The following is an 11,433-nucleotide window of genomic DNA, read 5'->3' as shown; positions in this document are numbered from 1 at the left end:
TATATGTCTAGGGTTGTGAAAAAATAAACCCTACACAAATATAATTAGTCAAATTATATTTTTAAAGTAAACGTGATTAGTCACATATTAAAATTCTTACCTAAATTTCATACTATTTATGATCATTTTTTTTCTTCTAATTTTTAATAAGATAGAACATGTGGTGATTTTTGATATGTGATGATTTTTTATTTTTTTGAGAAACATGTGATGATTTTTATTGACTATATGTGAATTTATTTATTTATTTTATAGTTCATTAATATTAGATTCTTAGTATTTTGCACTCATTGACTCACTTGACTTCAAAGATTAAAAAACTTAAGTAGGCACATGACACAAGTTTAAGTGGATAATTATGGTATAGTTCCCACATAAATTTGGACACATGGCACAAAATTAGATTATAATTTCAAATTCAAATTCAATTTTCTCTAAGCTTTACTTATTAATATATATATATATATATATATATGTGTGTGTGTGTGTGTGTGTGTGTGTGTGTAGATGACTTATAAATTTGATTTTTTTTAGTTATATGATTATGTTTTTTATGATTTACTATATTAGACTCATCGTTTTCTACACTAAATTAACTAATTTGGTACAAAAATTTAAAATTTTAGATTAGATAGGACACGTGGCGCAAAATTAAACTCTAATTGAAATTCAATTTTTATACTAAATTAACTCACTTGGCACAAATTTCTAAAATTTAAGTTAGATGAGACATATGGCTCAAAATTTGATTCTAATTAAATTCCAATTTAAAATTTAATTGAATTTTCTCTCTGTTTTACCTACTATTATATATATATATATATATATATATATATATATATATATATATATATATATATATATATATATATAGATTAACATCTTTAAATGAAAACCATTTGAATGGTTACTAAAAGTTTGAACAGGTTCGTTTTTGAATAAGCCAGGGCTCTCAATCCTCTCAACCTCACCGGTGAATATCCATTTTCTATATGTGCACAAGATTTAAAAATGAAATCATAAGGTTATTGACCCATTGTAATCATGTGTGTTTCATGAGTTAGTCATTGAAGTCAAGTACTTTACAAGCAAACTCATTTGGCTAATAGCATAACAACGACTTGCAATGATTTCATAGTGGAAGAAGCGTGAGCTCTCAATTTCACAAGGTGGCCTGACTTTTAAAGTCAACATCTTAAAAGGTATATTCATTTAACTAGTTACCTGAAAATGAATCAGCAATATGATTTTAACAGATTATTAATCATCAATGATAATTTATTGATACAAAGAGAAGCAGTTGGTGGCAACAGCATCATGTTTCAGCATAAAAATCTTGTATGACAGTCCTAACTATCAATGGTATTCTCACTACATGGAAACCATCTTTCCAAAGAAGATTGCCAAATGAGTATCTTCCTTGAACTCTTAGCTGGGAGTGGAAAGTAACCTTGAACTTGAGCTTCCTTATTGTAGAATTAAAGAACAAACTTGATGGCTCAACTATCACAGTGGTGCCGGCTGGAGCTTGAACTAAAGCAGTGTAAACAGAGTTAACTGGACCAACATTTGTTACTGTTCTTGACACAGTTAACTTCTTCTTCAGCTCAGGAATGGTAATAGAGGGCAAATTAAGATTTGCAAGGAAGTTGGCTGATTTGCGGCAATGGGTGCAAGCCTTGGTAATCGTACTAATGGCAGAATTATTGTAGCCCATTGCGCAAAGAAAACGGGAATAATCTGAGAACCCCATGTCATATATGAGACCAGGAGCTATGGCTTTGTTAGGATCAACATGACCACCTCCATAGTCGAATGGGTCTGCCTTCTTATGGGGAGCTCCCTCAGCCACAATACACTGACCATATTCATCTTCCAAAGAAGCTATACAAGAGACAAGAGAATCAGCTATGTAATAAACTAAAAGAGGAAATAAAATGCCAGTAAACTTCTTTTGTCAACCTGTAGTGACCAGTGCAGACTTGATTGCAGCAGGGCTCCATGTTGGATGGATAGCTTTAAGAAGAGCCACAATGCCAGATATATGTGGACAAGCCATGGAGGTCCCCGATTCAATATTGAAGTTGAGTGGAGGTGGTTGAGTCATAGCTGTTGGGAGGGGAGAAGCAGGGGACCAGGAGGCCAAGATATTAACCCCAGGAGCAGCAATATCAGGCTGCAACAACATTCAAATACATCATATGTGAGAATCAAAGTATAAACCATTTTCTGAAATATTTTCAGTACCTTCAATACAGATGGAGATAAGGAACTGGGTCCTCGAGACGAGAAGAATGCCACTTCTGGGGAAATCTGCTGTCCCACAGCTGTTTTCGTTAGGCTAAACTTGACTACAGGATTGCTGTTTAATAAACATTTCAGTAGGTCATTAACATGCCAAAAGCAAATTTAGGAACAAAGAATATTATTTTTGGCCATTTATTAGTACAAGTTCTTTATGTCTACATATCAGACACTTTTGACACATAACAAATTACAGACATTTTTATCTATCTATTTTAAACTCAAATCTGTTATAATTATATCAACCTTTCCCATAGCCCTCATGGAGTTTGGAAGTTCACAATTCCCAAGAACAAGGGTATACAGCTGCTGGAGAAACAAAGGGAATTTTTTTTTGACATTATAACAAATAGCGTTTGTTAGAATTGATGTTTGAATTAAGAGCGAAAGTGAGGAGAGAGAATTAGAGATCGGAAGAAAAGTTAATGTGGTTTACCTAATGGCCTACATCTACAATAGAAAGTTCTTCATGTTTACATCTTTTTTATTGAGATTTATGTGTTACAATGAACCTATTAAGGGGTACGTATAATAAAGTAAACCCTAGGGTTACTTTACTTGCACTAAAAGTAAGATTAGGATTTTTTCACTTACAACTATCAGTAAGACCTTGTATAATGAACCTTGGCTACTTTAATGGACTTAGGCCTTGAATAGCATTGGGTGTGGATGCCTCTAATACCCCCGCTCAACCTTAAGGGGAATCTTGAAGAAACCTTGAGTTTAGAATGTAAGACTAGTAAGGAAAATAGGACCACATTGGACTGGATTTGATGTGCAGAGGACCTTGCTCTACCTGTAATGGAGCGCGTAAACAAAGGGCAATGGTCAGCGACGGAAGGTGGCTGCTATGGATGGATGATGGTTGTACCAGTAGCTAGAATGATGAAGCAGCAAATGAAAGTGTTCCATGTATCCGGGTGATGGCGACATCGACAACCTGAATGATTACATCAGCTGTGGACAGTGTCACTAGTGGTTGGTCAATAATTGGTTTGAGATGCGTATCTACGCCAAAGAGACTCATGGGCGAGATGCTTCTGAAGATTTACTACTAGTCTTTTGAGAGGTGTGGTTTACGACTTGAACAAATACCCTGAAGGCATGGACTTGGAGTTTGTAATGCCTGAATGATGGTGAAAAGACCTATAAGGGGCAGCACTACTGGTAGGGAGGCCAAAGAAGACGAGAAAAATACCATGTTGAAATGAAGAGTTAAAGTGAGAATAGAAAGAGAAATAAAGACCAGAACCAAAATTAACATGGTTCAGCCTAACAGCCTAGCCATTAGCAACTATATTTGTACCATTGAGATCTATTGGTTACAATGAAGCTAGACTACCCTAGGGTTACTTTACTTGCAATAAAAGAAATGTTACTAAACATAGGATTTGGATTATTTTGCTTACACTATAGGTAAGTCCTAACACAATAAACCTGGACTAGGATAATGGAATTGAGCTTTGATATTTGTAATAGTGTGAGACCATTTATCATCTAATCAAGAAAATAATGAGACACAGCGGCCTTCTTCTCCACTAGGAACGACACAACATAGAATTTTATAAAGAACTTCCTGGTGCCTTTACAGTGGATCATTACTGCCAAAGAAAAGGACTGTTAATTAAACAAGGTAAATGCATGACTCAAGATTTGTTTATTTTCAATTCTGCATAATGGATTCAGCTTGATTTAGTTGCTCTGATAAAATTACCTGGTCATCCCCATGTAAGTGAGCAGAGATGTCCCGATTGCAAAGTCCACTTGGACACAAGGGATATCCCAGGAGATTGTGACATCCTTTGTTGGAAACTGGGCAAAGATGAGACCAGCAGCCTGAACATCCATTACAGTACTTAAAGCAATGATAGCTGACCTCTGCGAACTAGATTGAAAACAAAGAACTACTTTTCCTCTTGCTAAAGTGGCATTTAGAGTTCCTGAATCACAGCTCCTATTAAAAGTACCCACTATTAGAATACGAATCCTCAAACATAGAGTAGAGGGTTCATTCAGAGTTCAAGCCAACAAGTTGCAAATAGCAAGGCATTTTACCTTGCACTGCCTTCAACTACACCGCTAGCTGCTATGTCATCTCCATATACAATAGGGTGAAATTTGTTCATATCTTTCATTGTATGGAAAGCCTGACCCTGTTTTAAAAACTATAATTTACTTCTAGTTCTAGGTCCATACAACAAAGAGTTAATATCAATAAGACAACAAGACTGTTCACTATTAATCTGAAGTTTGACAAAAGGAAGTTATGCATGATTTAACAAAAAACAGTTCTAGGGTCATATTCAGACTCTTCATATGACACCATTAATCAATATTACTCAAACCTATTTAACATAAATCACAAGTTGGATTACCCCAAATATTTGCATTTCGACCTTGAAAAAAAAATTAAATAAACTGAAAGGAATAGAATATTTCAATGACTGTGAATGTGAAAGTGTAAAATGATAAAAGTATCTCAGACTCACTTACAAGTTACAACTCTATTACCGTCATACAAAAGCTTCATGTTCATATTGTAGCAGATGTAGGTTACTTTTGGAGTTGTTCCCATGGTATGCTGGCTTTTAAAAGAATGCAACTAATTCTAATCCTAATCTCAAAATAGTGAATTCTTCACATTTCTTTCACAGAAACAGGCATATTACTGAACCGCATATTTCTTTTGCAAGTGGATTCTAGGTTTGGTGAATTAGTTATGGTCATATTTTTGCAGTTTATTTCATTGGAAGTTTGTTTCTATCTTGTTCCAATATAAGCACAACACATACTTTCATGGCCAGAAAGGAATATAAGAAGTACCACAAGAGTTTGATTGTTTCCCATGGTGATCACAGTTGGGAAAGCTCTATCTATGGTGCTTGCAGCTACGGTTATAATCCATGGAGCTGTGTTTATGACAGTCTGAGGATAAGGACCAGAATTCCCAGCAGAGCATACTACAGAAATTCCTTTAGTTACAGCATGAAAGGAACCAATGGACAAAACATCCTCAACATAAGTAGGAAGTGGAGGTGGTGAGCCAAGAGATACTGAAAGCACATCTACACCATCAAATATTGCATCATCAAATGCAGCAAGAAGGTCAACTAAGCTGCAGCCACCAGTAGACCAGCAAACTTTGTAGACAGCTAACCAAGCTGATGGAGCACCCCCTCTTGCCAATCCTTGAGCTAATCCCATAAAACTCACATTTTCTACCTGAAGGCCAGCTGCAGTAGATGCTGTGTGAGTACCATGACCTGCAGCATCTCGGGGAGATAAGTATTCAACCCCATCACTTGTATTTAGCTTTCCGAATTCAGCTTCATATCCTTTGACATACCAACGTGCACCAATAATTTTTCTGCCCAAATAATCATAACGGTAAGTAGTTAAGGCTACACCAGTTTAACCAAACTCAAGCTCTTTGAATACAGTGATAGAAGAAAAGCTTGGAAACAAATTATACTTCTTTATAGAAAGGAAGGTTCTTCCACTCAAACATGGACTGTCATGGTACAAACAAACGATAATTCTGAAATTCAAAGTGCACAATTCAATTGCATGCTGACAAAGTTGTGGAACATTTTCATAATTTTATCAACTTAGATAGACCAAGTCATTACTCCAAGCTGCATTGTCATTCACCTTGATTGATGGAATGTTTTACAATTACCTTACAAAAATTTGAGTTTTCTTCTCAAAAGAACTTATTGAACAATATATTGATTCTGCACATAGGACTGCTTTAAACAGGAAAGTCAAATTAAAATGAAATAACTAAAATAAAAAATATCAATTGAATTAACCTGTTACAGTGAGAGTGATTGAACTTCTCTCCTATTTGGCATATGCCTTTCCAACGAGATGGAACCTTGCCCATTCCCTCATCTTTGAAGCTTTCAGACTCGGGCCAGATTCCTGTTCAACACAGTGAGCACAGATCAAGCCTGATCCTGTATTACCTACAAGCATATGCAGCATTTCCACACTAACCAGTGTCCAAGATACCAACAATAGACCCGATTCCAGAATGACTCTTTGAAAGAATTCCATTCCTAATGTGAGGCTTTACTTGTAGAAAATCCCAACTTCTAGTCGTTTGCAGACTAAGAACTCGGTTTGGTACTACACGAACAACTCCTGGGAAATCTGCATTGTTTTATGAGAAAGGATACTATTAACTACAAGAACTTGTTAGCAAAGGTCAAGTCTGATAACAAAACAGAGTTCACAGTTCACCACCATTGTAACACCTGCAATAAGCTTTGCTTGAGACTCGGTTAAGACTGCAGCAAAACCCGAAAGGCCATGTTTGTAGCTGTACAAAATTGACTCCTTGGCAGCTTCATGGCTGTCAAATCGATATCACAAGCTCTTACTTCATTGTTGTTATCATAATTAGATCCCAGTCACATATCTTTACAAGCTATAATGTTGAAAGTGCATTTGTAGGAAACAATCAGCACAAGGGCCAAATATACAAAATTCACATGTGCACACACAGATTTGTTTGCTAATAAGCACAACAAAACACAATCTTGGCCATTCTTATGACCGCTGCCACTGCCACTATGGGTCCAAACTCAAGACCATTCTTATGACCATGAAAAATTATTATTTGTCCCAAAAGTTTAAACTATTAGAAAATATTGAATTTAATCATTTAACCATTACTCCAATAGGTATACTTCATGGCCTTTATGAATGGGCAGAACTTGGATACAATTCCTTATGTGCAGTACCTTCGGTTCTCCAATTAAATTCAACCATATAGCTGCATTGACCAATGCACTCCAAAAGGTGTTCTTTCCCACAATTCAATTCAACTTTAATTAGGGAACATGAGGTAACAACAGCTAAGCAATTGTACTGAAGTTTAATCCTTAATTAAAACAAGCATAAACTTACATGCTGACAAAGAGGTTTGATACACCTAGGAACAGAAAACTTAAAGATGCAAGTCAAAGGAGCACATGAATTATCTTATAGCCATTTAAATTTTACAGAAACACATAAAGATGGAAAAATTTTCTTTTATTTTTTTTTTAATTATTATTTTGAATGAATGAATGAATGCTGAGAAAAAGGAGTTAGAACTGAGACCTTCCAAGTATAATGGATAGGACCTCATGGTGGGAGTCTTGAACGCGTTCAGGTTCATCGTGCTGTCTCTCTCCCATATACACAATGTGAACCTGCCAAGACCAAACAAGAAAACAAACCCACCAAACAAATTGATCAAAGAAACTGAATCGAGGAACAAACAGAATAACCACCATATATAATTTAAGAAAACTCAAAACTCACATTGGTTGAAGCAAGTGCAACATGGAACAAAGGCTGTAGTTGCATAGCAAGAACAATCAAAATAATACTATGAATCCAAAGAGAAGCCATGAGAGACCTCTGAACTCGAAAACCGACAATGAAGAAGGCAGTTGTTTTTGACTCTCACTCATTCACTCACTCACTCACTCATATATTTTATTTTTAGCTTAGGCTATTCGCGTGGGGTCCATAGAGATTTCATTTACTGACTCCACCACCGGTAGAGTGGTACAAGCTAGGCACTAGCATTAAACACTAAAAATGGATTGTTGTGCCATAGATGTATAAATTACATATTTTATACAGAGGATAGTTGTGTGGTAGTGAGTAGTGACTGGTGAGGGTGTGTACGTGAGAGAGAGAGTGAAGCCATTGGACTTGACTTTGGATGTATTGTCGTGGGGAGGTGTATCTGAGGGCGTTGACTGTAATTTCTCCGACAATAGACAATAAGTGGTCAGGTGACTTCGGAGGAATTCTATTAGAGCGGATTATAATTGGTTCTATGATTTTTTCACATGGATTCATAACTTTTTTTTACCTGCTCACAATTTTCTTATAAATAAAAAGAAATATTATACAATTGATTACAAATATATGCATCTGCCAATAGTGTCCATATACTGTGAGAGGTTAGATGCATGCACCTACACCTACGGCATGATATGCTTAGTCTCTCTCAATGCTCTTGTTGAGTATAATATGTATATGGTTTAAAAAAAAAAAAATTGGCTAACTGGTAAAAATTGGATAGATTGCATACAAAGTGAAATGCTCAAAATTGGATAAAAAATTTGTATTTCTTTGTTAGAAATGCCTTATTCATAAGTTGTGTTCATTATGTGTGGCTACTCGTTTGAGTTATTCTATGGACACTTCAAAATCTCACAAATTTTTGACAACAACATGAGATGTCAACCAACCATAAGTTATGTTAAGGACATATTTTTATGTAATTGGCATATTTTTTGACAAAACGCACTTGTATTTGGATAAATCTAAGAAGTTTCAAGATGATCATTACAAGTAGTTAAATTGAAGATGATGATGCCGAAGAAATCACCAGTAAGCTGCGAGTACTCCTCAGATCGAAGCAACACCTGCGAAAAGAAAATAGATGATTGAACAAAGAGCACCAGTGTGGTGCCGGCCAAAAACCCTCCGACGATCAAGTTAGAGTCTTTTCAACAACCCTAGAGTGCGAGAGTTGAGATAATTGTGCGTACCTTTGGGTCATGAGGGTTTTGGGGTATATATAGTGGTATGAGGCCGAAATAAACGCCTTGGTGAAGAAGTACTTTCCTTTTAGAAGAGTAATTCGTGGATTTTTGCCTATTGTATAGAGCCCTTTCCTTATAGGAATCTTCTTGACTACAGTCGAATGTGTAGCGCAAGAACTTTCCTTATATTCATGCATGTAAAAGTCAAGATAGGCTAAGAATGAAGGTTGGATTACTCCTTCAGCTTTTACCTGCCAAGGTCGTCAGCCCACATGTACCTCCTACACTGTCGTCAGCCTATGTGTATCTCCACAAAGAACGTCAGCCAAGGACCCTTACAACCAAGGTCGTCAGCCTTGACTCGTCAGCTTGATCCGTTAGCCTAACGTCGCTACGTAAGGGGTATGGCATCGAACGTCGAAAGGAGGCATCCTAATGAGACTGGCTGACGGGTTGTATATTCCCGTCAGCCTCCTTAACTCATTGACAGCTTGTAAAAAACGTCACTATCAGAAGACATGAAGATTACTCAAGAAAATTGCAATTTGCAGGTCTCAATACTTCCTCGACAAAAGCTCAATCTATCGAGATTCTTTAAAGCTCGATCTGTTGAGATTCTTTAAAACTTGACACATGTCTCGATCTATCGAGCTCATGAAATTCAGACTATAGCCAACAACATTTTTATTCTAAGAGGCTATTTTGTTTATGGGTTTGTATAATCCTTAATGGATTAGGAAAGTCCAAGGTTTGTAAAAACCTATTTGAAATAGGAGAGCCCATTAAACTCCTATTTAAAGGAGGTAAAAAAAAGAAAAACCTAACCCTAGAGAGTTTCATAAGATTTTCTTTTTGAAACCTTAACCACTTTCTACAGAAGAAAGAGTTCTTGTTGCGTTTCTAGTACGCCTTTGGCTCTGTAACCAAGCAAAGTCTCTTGCACCAACATTGAAGATCTTATTGGTGTTTCTATGTGAAGTTGTTGCAAATCAACTACAACAATTAAAGGGTTGCTGTGGAGTTAGTCACATCCTTGGATCCATGCATCAATTGGTTAGTCACGTACTAGGAGCCGTGCATTAAAATGAGAGATTGTTACTACATTACAAGTCCAATTGTGTATTGGGGTAAGGATTAAACTGTAGGTTGGTATAAGGTACTGGGATTCCTTTACTTGTAACCGTTTGTTTTGATAATAGTAAATTCTTGGGAGTGGTGACCTTAAATTCACCTGGTGAGATTTTACTTGTGTGGTTTTTCCCATTCGTAAATAAATCACCATTGTCAAATTTATTTTCTGCTGCATTTAGTAATTTGGTGATTTGCTTGTGTTACTACGCATATTGCATGTTAAATTGACTTAATTAATTTACTTACCTAATTAATTGGTTAATTTACTCAAAGAGTCAAAACATTCTTGGCCTATCAAGTTACAATAAAAATAAAATAAAAAGGACCCACCACAACTCAAAACAAGATTATTGTATAAATATTATCTACTCATATTCTACGTTTGATGCATTTAATTAGTACTTTTATCATTCATTCACGCCACATGGTGGATGTGTACATTTGAGTATTAGAGATATTACAAATTTGAAATTTTACTATATAGCCTTTACAAACTTATGTGTCACCAATCACACAAAGAAAAATGTAATTAAAACAATCATTTATTACATTGTTGACATCCAATGGGATCGAGGGAGGACAATTGCAACTGTGTGCCACTAAAAATCCTCTTTTTCTACTTTGGGTCTGTTAGGATAACGCTTATTGCTGAAAACTGAAAATAAAAAACACTGTAGCAAAATAATTTTTAAATGTGTGAATAGTACCGTGAGACCCAATTTTAAACTTATTTTTGCTAAAATCCGTACTTACAGGTCCCGTAAACTGCACAGGACCCACAGAAAAACGCTCAAACGCCCAGACACAAGCGCAATCCAAACAGTCACTTTATTTTCTATATATGCGAAAAAGTTTGTTTTAAAAAAATGGAAGTTAAAACTGTGGGGGGCAAAAAGATCCTGATGGGAACGTGGGCCTTTTGAGCCGTGTTAAGGAAGGCCGACCTGATCCTGGGTTTAGAAATTGTTAGTACTATGGGTCAGCCCATACGCCGAGGATCCGAGGATCCAGCCGAGGGTGACCTTATCCTCGGATGAACATTGAAGAACTCGGGATTTCATAGTAAAGATTAGGGGATGACATGGTTAAGGCCAATGGTTAAAAGGGGTGAACCCTAGAACGCCCCAGAAGCACCAGTGTTGAAGAAATGTCAAAGATAAAGGCTGCTACCTCCACATTAAAAACCCTGCACCTACCACCCTGGCCGCATTTATGGGGAAATGACACCTGAACAGTAGAAGAGAAACTTCTGGTTACTATTCAAAGGCACTGAGAAGGGAAATATCTAGGCTAAGGGGGAGGTGGGGCAACACGTGTACAAAGTGTTCAAAAGAGGAGTATTTAAGGAGAAACCTGGAATAGAAAAGGGAGGACTTTTTGTAACCTAAAAAAGAAAAGAAAAGACTAAGAAAGGGATATAATATAAGAACAGCTCTTGGCTTAC

At 36.4% G+C, this 11,433-nt stretch overlaps 1 protein-coding gene across 1 annotated transcript; it reads right to left on the bottom strand.

Moving 5' to 3' along the window:
- Positions 1-1,242: 1,242 nt before the first annotated feature.
- Positions 1,243-7,810, bottom strand: LOC142642400 (subtilisin-like protease SBT3.9). Its single transcript, XM_075816748.1, has 11 exons — positions 7,618-7,810; positions 7,414-7,505; positions 6,564-6,661; positions 6,304-6,459; positions 6,117-6,228; positions 5,128-5,671; positions 4,360-4,457; positions 4,019-4,258; positions 2,248-2,362; positions 1,963-2,176; positions 1,243-1,884 (listed from the first exon to the last, which is right to left on the bottom strand). The coding sequence occupies exons 1-11, from the start codon at positions 7,705-7,707 to the stop codon at positions 1,316-1,318; spliced, it is 2,328 nt and encodes a 775-aa protein (XP_075672863.1). The 5' UTR covers positions 7,708-7,810; the 3' UTR covers positions 1,243-1,315.
- Positions 7,811-11,433: the final 3,623 nt, after the last annotated feature.

This window comes from Castanea sativa, chromosome 7 (assembly GCF_040712315.1).
Source record: "Castanea sativa cultivar Marrone di Chiusa Pesio chromosome 7, ASM4071231v1".
Lineage (NCBI taxonomy): Eukaryota > Viridiplantae > Streptophyta > Magnoliopsida > Fagales > Fagaceae > Castanea > Castanea sativa.
Note: the sequence above shows the minus strand (reverse complement) of the source record. Positions and strands in the feature narration are given on the sequence as shown.